Source organism: Balaenoptera ricei, chromosome 14, assembly GCF_028023285.1.
Source record: "Balaenoptera ricei isolate mBalRic1 chromosome 14, mBalRic1.hap2, whole genome shotgun sequence".
In the NCBI taxonomy this organism is placed as follows: Eukaryota; Metazoa; Chordata; class Mammalia; order Artiodactyla; family Balaenopteridae; genus Balaenoptera; species Balaenoptera ricei.
The window spans coordinates 23,416,648-23,435,432 of record NC_082652.1 but is presented as its reverse complement, the minus strand read 5'-3'; the positions used below and the strand labels follow the sequence as shown (position 1 = coordinate 23,435,432).

The 18,785-nt window shown below is 38.5% G+C and overlaps 1 protein-coding gene and 1 non-coding gene across 3 annotated transcripts in view; both read right to left on the bottom strand.

The window, feature by feature from the left end:
* PITPNB (phosphatidylinositol transfer protein beta) overlaps positions 1 to 18,785 on the bottom strand; it is a 61,630-nt gene that overhangs the window by 38,130 nt on the left and 4,715 nt on the right. For both annotated transcript variants that reach the window (XM_059894479.1, XM_059894478.1), the window contains exons 2-7: positions 18,695 to 18,725; positions 15,756 to 15,901; positions 5,578 to 5,669; positions 4,903 to 4,910; positions 4,303 to 4,377; positions 2,630 to 2,713 (exon numbers count right to left, since the gene is read on the bottom strand). In XM_059894479.1, the coding sequence (XP_059750462.1) occupies positions 2,630 to 2,713; positions 4,303 to 4,377; positions 4,903 to 4,910; positions 5,578 to 5,669; positions 15,756 to 15,901; positions 18,695 to 18,725 (436 nt within the window). The remainder of the gene's footprint in view (positions 1 to 2,629; positions 2,714 to 4,302; positions 4,378 to 4,902; positions 4,911 to 5,577; positions 5,670 to 15,755; positions 15,902 to 18,694; positions 18,726 to 18,785) is intronic.
* LOC132348279 (small nucleolar RNA U109) lies at positions 12,264 to 12,385 on the bottom strand. The gene has a single exon (XR_009497407.1). It is a non-coding gene; the product is annotated as a small nucleolar RNA U109 (small nucleolar RNA).

The window sequence follows — 18,785 nt, the reverse complement described above, 5'->3', positions numbered from 1 at the left end:
CAAATGTACACCAACAGAATAATGCATAAACAGAACATGGTGTTCATACACTGGACTATTCTTCATGCATAAAAAAGAATGACAAAATGACACATGCTACAAGGTGGATGAACCTTGAAAACATTATACCAAAGTAAAAGAAGCCACAAACAGAATGCCAGATATTGCTATGATTCCATCTATATAAAATATCCCAAACAGGTAAAACCATAGGGGCAGAAAACACTTAGTGGTAGCCAAAGGTTGGGAGGAGGGAGCAGTGAGGAGTGATGGGTACAGGGTGTCCTTTCGGGGAGGTGAGAATGTTCTAGAACTAGATGGTTGTGATGGTTGTACAACACTGCGAATGTATTAAACGCCACTGAGCTGCACATTTAAAATGTTTGAAGTGGTAAATTTAATGTGTATTTTATTACAATAAAGGTACTGTGAATTCAGTAAACTTTAAAATTAACTAATCTTTAAAGTGTAACTTGGAAAACAGGAGCTATGAACGGTGAAAAACAAAACCACACATACATATGTGAACACTTATTCACTCTCCAAACAATGCTTGGTGTACAGATTCTCAGAACTCCTGCTAAGAATAATGACAATAATGGCAAACATTTATTAAAGTAGGCACTGCTCTAAGTGCTCAAATTTAATCCTGTGAGATAATTAGCCCCATTTTTCACAAGATAAAACAGGGAGAGAGGTTAAGTAACTAAATAGCCAGTAGGAAGCAAGACCTCAGAATTTGAATCTGAAGCGCATCTAGTTTCAGAATGTATGTTCTCAGTGACAGCGCCATGGACTCAACAATGCAGGCCCCTCTGATCTGGGCCCAATCCATTCTCTCCCACTATCTATCCTCCCCAACATCCTTCCAAAAAGAGTGCCACCTGCTGAGCCTCTGCACTGTGGTGCCTTCCAGCCAGAGCCCCCGTGGCAATGCTGCTATCGTGCATCCCAGGCCAGCAGTGCCTTCCCTCCTCTCTGGAGGTGAGGCTGGGGTGGAAGGAAGAGAATGAGGGCCTCCAGGGCTCTTGCACAATTGGCCTGAACTGTTCTTTCCCCTTGCACTCTTGCCTGCAAACATTGTTTGGGAGCCCATTTTAGCCTGAGGACAGGAACAAAGAACTACTCTTGTACCCCCGGCAAAACCAAAGGTGCCTTGTGCTCTGCTGGAGAACAAGGTGGAATGCAAACCTCTGAGCCACAAGACTGGACCGTTTTGCTTGGCCAGCACAACTTAGTCAAACACCCGCAATACGATCCGAGTGCCTTCACCCAATCCTGGTGGGCAGCACTGATGTTCCAGGCATCTGAGCTACCCTGACCTAGCCGTTAGTGACCCACTCCCAGTGATGTCACCCTATCACCACTCTTTAACATACATGAACTCATGGCTGGAAGAGATACCAAGAGAGATAAAGGGGCCAAACAGACACCTGAATATTGTTTTTAAAACAGAATATACATTCATTTCTAAGGATAAAAAAGTCCAATATAACGTCAGAGGTGGAAATATCACTAAAACTGAAATAACTTCAAATCACAGCATGACTAAAATTTAAGAATTTCTATGACAAGAGTCCCTTATCAGTGCTCACACTTCTTATCGGGGAGGGGGCCCTAAACAGAACAGGACCTGGCCTAGCAGAGGGTCACTGCTGGCAGTCCCAACCCCAGTGATTTCTGAAAAAAGGTCGAACCTTTGTTTTTGAAAGCTTACCTTTCAATTTCAATGGCAAAACCAGACATTTATTATTTGGGTTATCTCTGTTCAGTTTACAACACTGCTCAAGTTCAGGGAATAAGCACAAAAATGAAATGGAAAGGGATCCTAACTGAATGTGCCGTGCTTTGCCATGACAAACCAAGGGGTGCCACTCTTACTGCAAAGCTTTAGTTCTCTAGACTAGCAGGAAGAGGGCCACTGGTTATTTTAGCACGTAAAAAATCCACAACTGTACCCCACACACTATAAGAACTGAGTTAACATTTATAAACTGGGGCAAAGTAATAACAAGGGTCTTAATTGCTGGGGTTGGGGGGAGGGGGGCAGTGATTGGTGAGGAGTAAGGGTCCTTACTTTTTGGGAAAACATTTTTTTTAAATTAAGTCAAAAGTCTAGAGTACAAATAATTACATCTAGTAAGACTCAAAAGAGAAAGCTACACAACTGTTAGACTGGGATATTCTACCATCAACCATTTCCCACAAATGACAACTTTAGCCCTGAATTACTGAAAATTTGTATGTAAATTAAATTTTTGCTTTCTTAATCAGACTTTAAACGTATAAGGGACCCATGGTATTTAAAGAAGCTCAAGAGAAAATTCTTTTGTAAAATAATGTTATTTTTTTCCCCCCCAATGAAAACAAACTCCTATGTATATCCTGGGTATACTGGGATTTCTCAGAGGGATCACCTGTGCAAAGGTGAAATCTGCACAAAAAAACAAATCACCTTCTCTCTTATTCTCTGATCTCTTTCGCTGCTCTGATCTCTTTTTGGACCCAGACCTAAGTTCCAGGCTTATGTCAGTGTAGAAAGGTAGGTCATAACAGAAAAAAAATAGAACAATTTTTAGATGTAAAAGGCAACAGGTTAAAACGTCATCGAGTTGTACATCATACTTACTGCTGGTTCAACTTGACTTCGATCAGCAATATCTATGTGGACAATTTCAACAGTTTTCCATGTGTTCGGATCTAAACCGTGTACCTATATATGACAAAGAGAAAGGAAACAAAGCAAACTGTTAGGCAAAACTACTACACTTACATACATAATCTTTTATCTTTAGACTCTCGGAGTACATTATGAGGAATAAAAAAAATCCAAATTGCTATTTCATTAAATTAGTTGTCTGAAGGCTGGAGGGATCTCAAAATCGTTTACCTCTGTAACCCCAAATAATAAGTGGGGACGGGGGAGGGGGAGAGGGAAGAGGATAATGCCAAATTAACAGAAATCTGTCACCATTATTTTCTGGTAGCCCTTAGAGATGATTTATACAAAAAATGTACCTGACCTATGTTTAACCCAAATGGTACATGACAAAGTCCTTGTAACCTCTAAGTCCTAGACAAACAGAAGGTGACACTATAATTACATTTTAAGAGGCTGCACTGTATGGTCTAAATCCTCTCCTGTATTTGATTATCCTAAAGCTATTCAGTTTCAGTAGGATGTCAATTCCTCTATACCTCATATGTTGTTCAATCATTTATTTCTGAAACTCCATCTACGAACCCATAAAGAACTGTTTAAAAACTGCCAAAGATACGCCCATGTGAAAACTAAAAATGGCAAATTAAATCATACAGGCTAAAGCATACCAAAATACCTCATTTCGACTCTAAATTTTAGAGCTACTGTTAAAAAAAAAAAACAAAACATGAAAAGTCAAGTGATCATCTCGAAGAAAAACTCAAGTCAAATACTACAAATTATCATTAAAGTTCTACTGATTGGCACCAGTAACATTAAAGCACAGGAAGAAAAGAATCTACCACAATTACCATAAACTTACTTTCCCATAACAGCCTATCGTAAGGTTGGAACGGTAGTTCTCAAACTGGAATGCCCACCAGAAAATAGACTGCTGGACCCCATTTCCCGAGATTCTGATTCAGTGGGTATGCAGTGAGGCCTGAGCACCTGCATTTCTAACAAGTTCCCAGATGCTGCTGCTGGTCCAGAGACCACACCTTTGAGAACCACTGGGCCAGGGCATCAACCTATACCAGATGCCCTCCCAAGTTCCCTGCTAAACCTTACCAAGTTAATGAGTCTTAACTGATTTTTTGGTAATTTACTTTAGGGATAAATGTGCACCAATTTGTAAAAGGCAGGAGCTTGTCAACATTTCTGTAAATCAGTCAGAGTACCTTCTCCCTCCCGCCTTTTGGCCATTTCTCTGAAATCAACCCATATTCCAGCAAAATGGAATGGAGGTGAAAATTAAAGCAATCAATTTTGCTACGAAGAGCAGCTCTGGCAAATACAGAGATGAAAAGATGGAAAAAATTATCTGTGAATTTTTATCTATGCTCTCCCTCTCCCAGGTAAAGAGAGTTGCTGATAAAAACAGCAACCTCACCAAAGTCCACTCACACACCAGGGCAAGGGACTGACAAGGAGGCCCATTTGTTTCTGGCTGCGTGCTTGCCTCACCGCAATCTGACACACCCCCGGGTGTGGCCAGGTGCCCATCTAAGGCAGGTGGCATCACTTTGGTGATGACAAAATGACTACAGTATTCCCATTTCCAGGGCCTTCTACACTGAAAGCCCAGAGTCAAAACTTACATTTTCTAATGTTCCCAAGTCTGGTTTGTGCCATGTTTCAATTTTAATGAAGAAATCATCTTTCATATATTCATTCTGCAGAAAACACAACAGCAAAATGATAGTGATCTTTCACTGGTTCTTGGGGCTCATGTCTGCAGGAGCTTTCCCCAGCACAAGTATCCATGCTTTGACTCTATAGGAAGACTGACATAGGAACACTGATCCTCAAGTGACAAAGAATCATGAGCTGCCTACTTTTACAGACTTGTCAGGCAAACCAATTGCTGCATGCTTTTAAATAATGTAAACAACCCTGCTTGTCATGCAGCACACAGGGCTAATATTAAAGAAGCTGTGAGGTTTGGCGAGTGAATCTGGCATTCAAAGGAAGTAGCAGAAGCAAAATAAAGTGAATAGGGAGATTTTTGAGGCAAGGCTGGAAAGAGCCCCTTAACAACGGAGCACGAGGTGGAGAGTGAGCTGGTGCCAGGAGCATCGAGGAGGAGCCGTGCAGCAGTGGGCAGTTTTAAGAAAAAAGCAAGAAACAGTTGAAAATATTACTATGTAAAGCAAAGTTTAAAGATGAAGAGTATGTGACACAAAAATAGTTTTACTCACCGTTACAACTGAGGCATAACGAACAGGTAGGCGACAAAAGGGAGAAAATGTCAGAATATTAATCGGAGCCAAAATAGTCTGTCACAATATTTAATGTCACAAAGATTAAACTACCTGCCAACACAGAACATTTGGTTTATATCTGCAAAACACAACTTCTAAACAGTGATACTATAGGATACTTTAGATTGTGGAATCAATAATCTAATTTTAAAACAATGGTAAAAGAATAATGTCACAAAAGCAAAACATCATTTATAAGGCGAGCTTAGCAAACAAGAGGAAACGTGCAAGGAGTCTGTGCGTCACAGCCCCCTCTACTGTGCGGCAATACAAGTAAAGTACTGCTGAAACCACAGCAAATGACACTGTGCATGAGAATGACCTTTCTTTAAGGTTTCTGTATTCCTTTTATTTGCTCCCCCGTGGAGCCTGCTTGGTCAATGGAGGACCTCAAGGTGCCTGTCATCTGGGAATGAACACGTGTCCCTCACTAGGGCCTGCGGGCGGGAGCCAGCGCAGCTGCTTCTCTGCCACAGTGAGTGCAGTGACTCCCCGAGAACCCAAAGAAGGCCTTGCTTCGTGTCACCCTTCTCTAAGGCACGGGCACCACAGTCCCTTTCCTCATTAGCCGCAGGGTAGAAGGGTGAAACGGTTTCTGGGAACCAGACTTACTTGTTCTACAGTAGGGGTATGCGTTCCAGGCTTTCTCGTGAAACACCAAGGAGCCCTCGGGAGCAATCATCCTCACGAATGCAGGGACTTTGCTTTGAGGAGAGAAATACTGGGTATATTTTCAACAGCACCATTAATTCTTTGTTGGCTGCTATCAGACTGCTTCAAAGAGTACTCAAATATAAAATTATTGTAAAAACAATGAAATGATTAAGAATGTGTTTAACCAAACAGAGGGTTGTTTTTTAAAATAGAAGCAATTCTTTCTTATGGCTTTTGCCCTACTCCCCTAATATGAGATCTAAGGGTTAACTGAAGCTATTCAACCTGCACATAATACAACACAGAAGTTCTCTCCTGCAGTTTAGACTACACCACATTGTTTCTTAATGCAGTATATAGTCGCCAAAGATGACGACTCTGAATAAAAGTCCTTTAATACATTTTACAGAATAAACTTAAAGAAAATGATAATGTGAAGGATCCATGTAGAGAGTAAGATATTCAAATATGTTCAAGTATAAAATTTTGTAGACTTGGGAAATGAATGTTAATTGCTGCCTCAAGTATGGTCAGAGTAGACTGGTTAAGTATGTAATTAATACATGATAAGTTTCTGCAAATTCATGAGATAATCAGGAAAGATTCCAACAGACAAATGGGCAAAGGACATCCACAGACATACCACAAACAGAAAACACAACTGGTTAACAAACAGGGAAAATCAGTTTTATCAGTCTTCAAAGCAGTGCAAATGAAATGACCATTTTACTGATTGGTACCTACGGTACAGAAAGCAGTTTTACATGCACAGGCTTTCCACAGGTTGGATTCAAATCCCAACATCACCACTTAGAAGCTGTGTGACCTGGGGCATATTACTTGGCGCTCTTCCTCCTGTGTTGAACGGAGTTCATACTATCTACTCTGCAGGGTTATTGAGAGGATTCCATCAGATAGTATCTGTAATGTGTTTAGCAATGGCGCAGTGCAATGAGAGCTCACTAAATGGTGGTTATTGCTTTTTAATTATAATTTGACATGCAGCTGGGTGCTTTCACATGCCTTTCTTCACTTTAATCCCTCAATAACACTATGAGTTAAGCATTAATTCATTATTTCATGTAACCATTTAAGTGGCTGAATAACTGTATGTCAAAATGATATCCTCCAACTTGAAGCCCTGCGTATATTTTTTCCATCAGAGCTGCTTTCTGACAACTTTCAAGCACAACTTAATTTCCTAAACTAAGAGAAAGAACAAACTAAAGATACATGAGACCCAGAGAGGACTGCTAGCCCCATAGTAAGATTGAGCAGTTGACCAAAGATATTCCTATGTTGAATTTTGGAGACTAAGCAAGGTAGATGGAATGAACCCCACACCAGCCAGAGAGCTGCGCAGCTACAGTAGTGTGGACAGTCCTTTCCTTGCCTCTGCTGTACCAAGAACGGTACAGTTTAGGAATTCCCTACAGTTTAACTCACCTGATTTAATATGCATCTTAAAAAAATGCCATAACTATTAAATGCCTTGTTTACAGACAGATGAAATAAATGTATTCCAACCAAAAAAAAAACAAACAAAAAAAGACAGGATACATGAAAATAATATCACATTAAAAGTCAAGGAATCTCTAAGCAGTCCAAATTATTTCTTCCATTGCTAAAAAACTGGAACCAAAACTCCTTTAAATGTAGGAGAGGTCTAATCAGGGTATAACATAATACATATGGGGAATTTTTTATAATACTAGCTACAAGATTACCTGTCATCTGAGAGAATGACAAACAGATTATATCAGTGGTTCACTTGGTCAACTTAGAAAAAGGCAGGAGAAAAATAGCTGTGTACCAGCTCAGAAACATACTCTTAACTATTCTATTTATTCCTATAGTGCCCAATATTCTAAAAACCTTAATATTCATCAAGTTTTAAAATTTGCTGACACAAACAAGAAAATTGGCAGTCAGTTACTGAAGGCCAGCATGAGCCAAATCTGTAAGGAAGTTTTAGTATTTCATCATCTTGCTTCCAAATGCCTATTGTCTTATTTCCAGCATGCTTTTTCTACCATGCGAATTCCAATTCATTTTATGTTTTGACTTAGTTAAAAACAACCAAACCTTTGAGCTAGTTTTGTTTCAAATTTACTGGTTTTTTACGTTTAACATGAGAACATTAACATACATCTCTCCTCAATGAATCTGACTAAATTTAGGGAAAATGTATAAATGGAGAAAATAAAACTGAATTTCACTTCTACTTTAAAGGAGAGGAATTTTCATTAATGGCAACTTTAATATATTCCTAACAAGGCAGGTCAAGTGTGCCATTCGTACACAACTGAAAGCATATACCTTGTTTTCCACCTCAGTATCACTTAGGAAGTCGCTTTAGTAACATGCAGGAAACTCTGTTTTGGAAGCTTAGAGTCTCAGAAAAGGGACAAATATTAACCAAATTAGCAAAATAGAGCTAGACCTTCAAAAACAAACAAATTAAAAAGGACATTCCTCCTCTTATTCCCCCAAACTAGTCACAAAATGTTGTCCTCTCATGATAAACCAACATTCATGATAGTGCTTACCTCAAGGTAAACACATCTCGGTTTCAGAGTTTAAGAGTTAGCCATACTATAATGTCCAGATGCACAAAGGTACTTTGCCAATACACAGCCCTTCCCCTACCCCATCTCTGAATACAAAATAAGAATATTTAACTTCAGGGTAAAATTCAACTGAAGTGTTTTATCAGTTGTGTTATCAATATTAAGATCTAACCTCAATATACCAATGGTTGTGAACCTGTCTGTTGTGCAGTAAGACAACTTCGTCATAGTTGCAGAAGAAAACAAAGGGCTTATATGATTTAAAAGATACATAATAAATGACCATTGTGTACACTGAACTTCTGATGTAGGAGCTTTTTTAAAAAATCTTGTTCCTGAGATAAATAATACTTGGGAAATCATTTCAAACTGCACTTTTTCCAATGAAATGTTTACATCTTCTTGTAGACAAAACGAACAAAACTGTTCAAAGTTCCATTTTTCCATCCTTCTCCATCCTACTGTGGATAAACATCAAAATGTAGAAAAACACAGGGAAGAATGTGAAGACTACATTAATTGCCATAAATAAAGTAATCTTTCATTTTATAATCAACTAAAATATACCTTAAAGACACTGGAGACCTCATTCATTCATTCACTCAAGTATTTACTGCCTGTCCATTTTGCCAGGGACCATGTACATAATGGTGTACAAATAGGGACAATTCTTACCCAGAGCTCACCTTTCAGGGAGGGAAACAGAAAACAGGCCAGCAAACAACAAACGACAATGAAAATTACCTTTCCTGAAGGCTATGAGTTTTAAGGAACATGGCAGGGGGCAAGTGAGTACCTGCGGCAAGGGTGCTCAGAAAGGCCTCCCTGAGGAAGTGACACTACAGTGGCGACTGGAGGGTGCAGAGGGCCAGCTACATGAAGAGACAGCGAACACCAGAGCAGGCAGAGGGACCAAAGGTCCTAAGATAGCAAAAGATCTGGTCTGCTTGGGCCACTCGGGAGGCCTCCAGCACGGCGAGACTGTAGTGAACAAAGAACAAAGGAATACAAGACAAGGATGATGAGGTGGCAGGGTGCACACAGATCACATGGGGCTCCTCTCACAGGCCTAAGAGTTTGGATTTTATTCTTTGTATGATGGGAAGCGACTGAAGGCTCTAAGGAGGGGAATGACACAACGTGATTTAAGTTTTAATATCATTCTGGCTTTGTGTGGAAAATTAAATGGAGTGGGCAAGAATGGACGGCAGCAAAAGTTAACTAAAAATGGATTAAAGAGCTAAATGAAAGAGCTGAACGTATAAAATTCTTAGAAAAAAACATAAATTGAATGTCAAAATTAGAAGCTTTTTAAGCCTCAAAGGATATAAGAAAATGAAAAGACAACTCACAAATGGGGGAAAAATACTGCAAATCATGTGTCTGATAGGAGACTAGTATCCGGAATATACGAAGAACTCTTACAATAAAAAACCAACCCAATTTAAAAATGGGTAAAAGATTTGAACAGATATTTCTCCAAAGATCTACAAATGATCAATAAGCATATGAGAAGATGCTCAACATCATTAATCAGCAGGGAAATGCAAATCAAAACTACAATGAGATACTACCTCATGCCCATTAGTATGGCTGCCATTAAAAAAAAAAATTCCAAAAATAACAAGTGTTGGCAGTGATGTGGAGAAAATGGAGCCTTCATACACTGTTGTTGGGAATGTAAGATGGTACAATCACTTTGGAAAACTGTCTGGCACTTCTTCAAAAAGTGAGGAGTTACCGTATGCAATTCCAATTGTAGGTACATGTACATGTGTATGTACATACCCAAGAGAAATGAAAACATATGTTCACAGAGAAACTTGTATACAAATGTTCATAGCAGCATTATTTATAACAGTCAAAAGAATGAACAGCAAGAGATGAATTCAGGGAGGCAACCGGAGAAATCTGAGAGACATGGAGCTTGCGTTAACGCAATGGTGCTAGAGATGGAAGAAAGGGAGAGATTGAAGGGGGAAAAAATTAAAAACTGACTTAAAATTCCCCAATTTGTGGGAAAGGAATAAAATAGCCAGACACAAATTGAATAACTTCTGGAAGGTATAACAAGACTCTAAAATTCAAGAGAATTATAAAAAACAAAAGGAGAAAGAAGTATTTTTCACAGAATAAAAGGAAAGTAGGAATGAGAAATGAAATATAACATAAAGAAGAAACTACATTGGAAAATGTCTGACATTCTTCTGAAATAGGATCACTCCTGATGTAGAAAACTTTGAACTATGCAAATCTTAAGACTCAGGCCTATATACAGAGAAAAAAAGTTATGTGTTGACAGCTAATTCTCGACTGAAGAACGAATTACTCTATTTGGCTGATATTTATTAATTTCTTACTTACTATACTTACTCAGTGATGCTCATATCTCTGTGAAACATCATATGTAATCAACCTTTGCATTCTCAGATGATTTAAACTTCTCATTTTTAAACACGAACATAACTTAAGTTCCTGGCAAATGACTCTTGTTGCTTACAAAAATGAGCTCTTAACTTGAACCACATGAAACTTTTAAACAATGATTTTCAATAAAACTTCTGCTTCAACCTTTGAGGAACGAGGCCATTTTGGAGCTGGTAAAGCTTTATGAATTCTCCATCATCCAGGACTGACTGAAGTTGGCTAGATTAGAATGCTTATGGGGAATAAAAAACAGTAATGCTGATTTTCCCCAAGAAGGAAGAGAAAACAATAGCAAAAGGATTGGTCAATGTGTCTGTATGATGTCTCAGCACAGCTGCAAGTTTTTCTCTGAAATACCATCTTAAAAGCTGCACCACATTTCCTTGACCAGCTTCAGAATTCTTCAACCAATAAATTCTGTCTCCCCTCCCCACCATCCACTATTAAGTGTATATTAAACAACCTTAGGAAACGTCCTCAAACTTTTTTGGCAAACAGGGTAAACAACAAGACAAATATGTATGCGTACAGAAATACCTGATTAGGTGTCAAATGGAGAAGTGACAAAAAGTGATGGTGTTTAGGGAAGAAAGATCAATATGAATGAAAGTAGTCAAGGAATGCACGGGACAGATCTGAGCTGCGCTCAGGACACCAAGCAGGTTATGAGCGACCTGACAGAGGCAGAACAGGTCACTTCTAGAGGACAATAAAGAGACGGGCTTGCTTAGAGCCAAGGGTTTTTACTTTGGACAGAGTTATAACAATTGGAGATACATGGGTAATCTTGAGTAAGTACCTTGTTAAGTTCAACTTTATTTTGGATAAAGACTGGAGACTTTAAAGACTTAGGAGAAAATGGGGTGCGGTGAAATCCATAGTCTTGGAAGAAATTTCTCTGTAAACTCGTTTGGAGTTCACTTTAGGAAATGGAAAATTTCCTCCCACAGGGCTCAGCAGTAAAGAGAGCGATAGAGGAGCCACAATGCCTCCTGGGTTCCTGGGCTATCTCTGCTACCAAACAGCAGTGACGTATCAGCCAGCTACTGAAATCTTAGTCACTGGACCTAGTTTCCTCACTAGCAAAGGCTGACATGGAGAATGAATGAGCTCCCACCTAGAGCACTTACAGTGACCAGTACACAGGAAGTACTAGATCCTCTGCTTGGAATCACAATGGGTTAACACTCACTATAAGTTATCAAAGGAAATGGAAAGAATATCATCCCATAAGAGGACTATTACCTGAGACTCAGGGAAACCAGACATTTGAAATGTCCCTTGTGATGATCACTAAATTTTGTATTTATTTTATTTATTTTTTTTTTAATAGGGAGCATTTTCTTTTTTCAAATTTTTTTTTTATTTATGGCTGTGTTGGGTCTTCGTTTCTGTGCGAGGGCTCTCTCCAGCTGCGGCAAGTGGGGGCCACTCTTCATCGCGGTGCACGGGCCTCTCACTATCGCCGGCCTCTCCCGTTGCGGAGCACAGGCTCCAGACGTGCAGGCTCAGCAATTGTGGCTCACGGGCCCAGTCGCTCCGCGGCACGTGGGATCCTCCCAGACCAGGACTCGAACCCGTGTGCCCTGCATTGGCAGGCAGATTCTCAACCACTGCGCCACCAGGGAAGCCCTATTTATTTTATTTTTATGCAGGAAAAATATACTACTCCTCAACCTCTACTGTAAGGCTGGTAGCCCTGAGAACTCCTTCTTTAATGTAGCATGTTATGGATGTGTTAAATTTTGAATTTTTTAATACTTCACCAAGATTGTTTCTCAATCTTCTGGCTGAGATTAAGTGTGTATATCTTACCATGAAGTGTTTTTTGCTGAAATGGGAAAGCATACTGACCAGGGAATTCAGAGACCTCGATAACACTGGGTAAAGCAGACCTCAGAATTCAAGTGTCCCAAATGTAAAGTAAGGTGCTGGCAGCCTCAGCCAACCAACTTACCCAACAAGGTTTGCCAAGTTTGCAAGCCTATCTATCGATGCTATACAGTGACAGTGCACAGAGCACTATAGGTTTCCCAATGGAATAAATCCTGGAAAAGGGAACATATATTTCTGGACACAAATTTAACTTCCTCAGGGAGAGAGTTCTAAAACTCTCTAGGGACTGTGGGTATGTCTTCAGCATGCTGAACGGACGCCCTTGCAGGACACTGAAGTCTGATGGGGCTGTACCGCCAGCCCTGGGCCATGACTGTGGTCTTTCCTCCACAGGAAGGCCTGAGCACTTGCTGCTAAATGATTCTTTACCCTTCCATAACAGTTATCCTGGGGCTACTGTGCTTTCAGTATGACACTGATAACTTGAGTGTGGACGTGTGATTGCCCTTGCTCCATGACCTCCCCCACAGGACCACAGTGACAGTGGGTCCCTGTTTTGTCTTTATTAACGGACAGCTTTTTATTGTTTTTCATTACCACCAGAGTGGCTATTATCTGCCACACTGTCTGAGATCCATTACTGCCACCTTTCCTTCTTCCCTTTCCTGTCTCATGCCTCTCCAGGCTTCCATCCAGAACTGCCATCTCGGTGTGACAAGGCCAGCCTTCTATGAGCATCAAATAGTCCTCACCATCTGATCAGACCCCATCTCACCCTTCTCATGGGGCACCTGTGCTCATCAGCCCAGGCCCTTGAGACTGTGACTTGTGACCAAAAGAGCATGGGATTAGAAATCAGAGAATCCAAGCTCAGTCTCCATCCCACCACTTACTAGCTGTGTGACTTCGAGTAAATATGAAACTTAGTGTCTTCTTATGTATAATGTGTATACTGCCCATGTCTCAGGACTGCAATGAGGACTAAAGGAGTGCATGAAAGGGTGAAACCAAAGGGTACTGTGGAATGATTTCAGCTCCTTCAAGGAATGAAGAAGCAGCTCCAGAAGCCATACTGTGCTGGGAGGCTGGCCTCCAGAGCCAAGGTTTTCCTTTATTTAATCGCCTGAAAGGAATTCCGAACCTCATCCCAATAATCCCTCCAGAATAATAATATCTCTTGCACTAACCATATTTATACAGCCCTCTTGAACTTAACAGATCCTTTATGTATGGCTGGAGTGTCACCTAAATCAGATATTTCAAAATTAATATTTATCATTCTTTACTTTCTCATTAAACAAAAATACAGAAGAGTAAAATAAATTTAAATCACCCATAACTCCACCACCAAGGGAAAAACATTCTTAACATTTTAATGCATCTCTTTCTAGGCGTTTTTCTGATTGATTTTTAAAATTATATACAACATATTATTTATGTCCAAATTTAGCAACTGGTCTTTTCCATGTAATAATATATCAAACATTTTCTCAATATTCCAACTCTTAGTTTTCAAAGAAAGGATATTTTGAATCTATTTCAAGTTTATATGGACATCATAGACCAAAAGAAAATTTTATATATCAAATTTTTTGGTTTATTTTAGATGCTCCAGAGAGTCAGAGAGTTGAATGTTTATAATAAAGGGAGTTTTTATATATTGGTAAAATTCAATTAATGAGTAAATGTAAAATGCTAGAAAAGTAAGCTGAGTAAGCTGAGTAAACATAAGTAAATTCAATACTACAAATATTATATAGGTTATACCATCTAGAATGCTAAAATTCTCTCAAATGGCACATTTTTAGATATGCTTAAGGTGCTAACAAATTAACAGAAACCATGAATAACACAGTCTTTATGGATAATTGATTAATCAAAGTTATTGCCTTCATTCAAACCTGCATCAGAAACAAAGAAATGCTGTGTTCTAAGCGAAAATAAAAGTAAAATTTAAGGTTCTACGAAGTGATGACCCACTTTATATTCATGTGTCATTATAAATGAAGCAATAGCCCCAAACTGAGAAAACATGAAAAATACTAATCATCACAGCTTATCTGCAACTTTAAAAAGCTCTATAAAACCCTGGCATTAATCAACATGAAGAGAAGAAAGCCAAGAGCAGAGCAGATTCCCTCTTCCTTTTATAAACTGGGGACACTACTGACAAAAAAAGACTCTTAAAAACCATTACTGATCTTTCGCCCTTGGATAAATATTGGTATGCATTTTCTATTTTAAAATATTTATGCCAAAGACAGAGATTAGACTACCAAACTTAGGAGAAGGTGCAAAAGAACTTCTGCAAACAAAAGAGATAAAAACAATGAACAAAGGATTTGAAGGGTCAAGTCACACAGGAAGTTCAAAAGGCCAAATTAATATGAAAAGACATTCAACTTCACTAATAAAGAAATGCAAATTTAAACAAGGGGCTATTTTTTGTGTATCAAATTGGCAAAAATTAAAAAGATAGAAAAATATGGGAAAACGAATGTTCTCAAACTCTTGGAAGGCAATCTGGCAATCATATCAAAATTTTAAAAGAGCATGGACTTCCAGCAATCCTACCGTAATGAATTTCTCCTAGAGAAATAGTAACCTAAGGCATAAAGACTTACAGAAATACTATCTGTAACAGACAAAAAGGAAAATACCTAAAACGCCTAAATCAACTTACCATTTAGAGAATGGTTAAGTAAACTATGCTTATGTCCACATCAAGAAATTTTACTCAGCTTTAAAAAGAATGGAAAGGGCATTAAATAATAACAACATGAAAGGATGCTCGTGATATATCACTGCATGAAAATTAATGCAAAGTGCATAGCCATATGTATGGTATGATCCCATTTGCTGTGGGAAACAATAAATGATACAAGTGACATATTTCTATGTTTTTTAAAAACTTATTTGAATATGTATACAAAATGATCTGTAAGCATAAACTCTAGGCTGTTTCTAGTTTCTCTCTGGAGTTATGGGTATGTGATGACGTGAGATGGGGACTAAGTTTTTAATTTATAATCTTCTGTTTGAATTTTTTAATAAGCAGACAGATCACTTTATAATTTAAAAATAACTAATAAAGGGGGAGAAACACTCTCAAAAAATTAAAATGCAACATATTAGCACGATGAAAAAAAAATTTTAGGGGGGGGTCACATTAAAATTTTTTTAAAGCACCTCATCACATCTACTAGTGAGTTAGGTAGTTAAATACTGAATAAGTAGGCTGGGTAGTTAAAGCGTGATTGTTTAATATGATGACTAAGCACCAAATGTGAACACCCTGCTTACCTCTTCAGGTGATAAATTTTGTGTGTATACTGTCCCTTTTCTCCATCTTTTTCATAAGGTTCATTCTTTAAGACTTCAATTCCTTCTCCACCGCCAGTCTCATTCTTACTGGCTTCTGCAACAGAGTAAAGCTGCCCAACCTGATACTGAAATATCAAAGAGTACAGAATTTCAATAAGTCAGCATAAATGCAGAAACTTCCTGTGCTAAAATCTTATTGTAGATATAGAAAAGCACATCCAAACCATTTAGCACATATGTTCTATATGAAAACATGACTCAAATCATAAATCAATATGTTTAGAGAGACAAACACCAGATGATCATACAGCTTCAAGAAACTGTAATATTTTACAAGATTTCCATTATTTAAGGAAACTGTTGGTTATAAATATTCTGGTGCTTTAACATATACTACCCACTTATCAAGACATCTTGACACTTGTTTCAGTTTTTTGAATAATAAATACACATTTCTATTTTCCAAAGCATTTTCATATCTATTATACCTCACTTAGTTTCACAAACTTCTAAAGAAGGTATGGAAGGAACATAATTGTTACTTCGCCAAATAAGAAAGCTGAGCAATCAGAATACCATTCTCAATAATGAGGAGGGATATAGAGTGTAACAATAAAAGCCTGCAAGTACAAAGAACCATTACAGTCTAAATTTTAGTAGACCTCTGGGGTGTTCTTTTCCATGCTTATGTATATGACATGGCTGATTTGGCCCTTGCCCACCTAAACAGAAACAGTACTGGGTATCCAGGGTGAGAACAGTTAATTGTGAAGTTCTCCAGTAAACAGAAACTGTTTTTAAAGTATTTATAAATATCTAAGTATTACCATAAAAGGCAAGAAATTGATGATAGTGGTTTCTATTTCATTTTAAAGTGAATGAGAATTCTCAGTGGCCTTCACCAATCCCTGTGGGTGGGCAGTATTGTTCTATGCCAATCTGGAGTTTCTAATAGTTCCAACAAATGATAAAAAGCAAAGTTCTTGTGTTCTAATTTGTTCTAGTGACTCAATCATGGCATTATCTCCAGTCTCTACAAATTTGGCTAAATTTCTTCCTTCCAATGAAGACAGCCTGAAGAAAGGTTTTTGTCTTTTTTAAGCATATTTTCAAAGAAAAGCTACGTCTCAAAAGTAATAATTCAAAACTAACATTTTATTTGAGGAATAAAAAAACAGGGGTGGTTGTAAGCTCAGTAAATATTCATATCTAAAAAGCCCATGGGAATATGGTGCTATCTTGCAAGTTAATTTACTTATACACACACACACACACACACACACACACACACACACACACACACTCAATTTGGAAAGGTTTCTTAAAGGTATCAAAAAAGTTTTTGTAGAGATTTTAGACTGCAGAAAGGGCTGTCTTTTTTCTTTTGGTTTTCACGATACAACACCAGGGTTAGTCCAGTAATGCTACAATCCTTATGTCCTTCAAAATATACTTCTCAACACTGTGATATTTTGAAAACATGATTAAAATGCCTCTAGGCCAGAGGGTAAATTTGATCTTGGTCAGGAACAGAGTAACAAAAACTTACACAGAAACAACAACAGTATCCAAAAATATGATATTAATGGACTGATATTTCGCCACATGCTACTAGGCTTTCATTCTCATTTTTAAGAATAACTTAAAGACAAGAGGCATGTTTATTAAGTCCAAATATAACAAAAAGCTGAGATTATTCTGGGTGACAATACCAAGACTCAGAAACTAGCTGAAACCAAAAGAAAAATTTAACAGAAACAAATGTCAATTTCCACATTCAAGTTCAAACAACTGTACAAGTAAAGAATAGGGGTGCCTGGCTTGTCTCGAGTGTTCTAATTCACTTTAATACAGAAACCTCAGGCGCTACTGAGGTACATGCGGCTATGTTCAAGTCTACATGAAACAGTGACAGACAGCTACTCCTTTTCAGTTCCTGCATTTTATTTTTGTTCTGTCTGCCTTCTGTCAGCTGTCACATCTTAGGTTATCAGTTTGTTTTGTCCCACTTCCAATTCACTGCTTCTAATCGAGTGTCAGCTCTAGGAAAACCAGATAACCTAGGAGTGCAAGCTGTGAGCAAGTTATAGAAGGACCCAAAGGCCTTTATGGGTTTTCCTACACGTATCTTGATTTCTCAGAAGCCATCTCTGCTTTTATCCTCATTCCTGGCTATACTACAGAGAGCTACAACTGCAGAACATGCAAGTTCTGAATAGGTGATGCATTTCTGTACCATGCAGATCAAGGGAGACAATGATCTCTCACGGATCTGTGGTCAGACTGTGTTGGGAACACTTGTTCAGTTGAGAGTAACAACTACAGCACGTGCAGTGAGCGGTGAGACGAGCTGGTGAGAAAGTCTGGAGATCACATTATATTAGGCCAAATGAATGTGCTGGGAATGTTTAACCTTGTGACCTCACGCAGAGAAGATGGAACAAAAGGGCCAGGAGGAGGAGAGAGAATTGCCAAAAAATACCCTGAAAGGTCACCATGTGCAAGACAGAACAGGCTTACTTCACTTTGCTCAAGTGGAAGGAACTGTAAACAGCAGGCAAACTTTATAGGAAAGCAGATTTTGGTTTAAAGTAACGACAAATGTTTAAAATATGCAACAGTAAAAGGCTGCTTCTCCAAGCAGCAAGTGACTTAACCCTAAAGTGCCTAAATTGAGGCTGGAACCTTCTTTCTCTGGAATACTGTAGACAGAATTCCTGCACCGGACAGGAAGTTAATCTACATTCTGAGACCCTTCCAAAACAAGGCAGTGTTAACAAAAATTCATTTACAATTAATTATCTCTAACACATCATAATTCACTCTGTCACATAAACTGCAAAGTAAAGGTAAATGAATACAATGAAAATATGTCTTTAGATTAGCGTATCAAAATAAACTATGCAAGCAAGACTTACCTCCTGAACCGAACATGGCAAAACCACACGGCTAAAAAGACAAAAGGATAGCAAATATGTTACACATGAAATAGCTGGCTTTAAAACACAG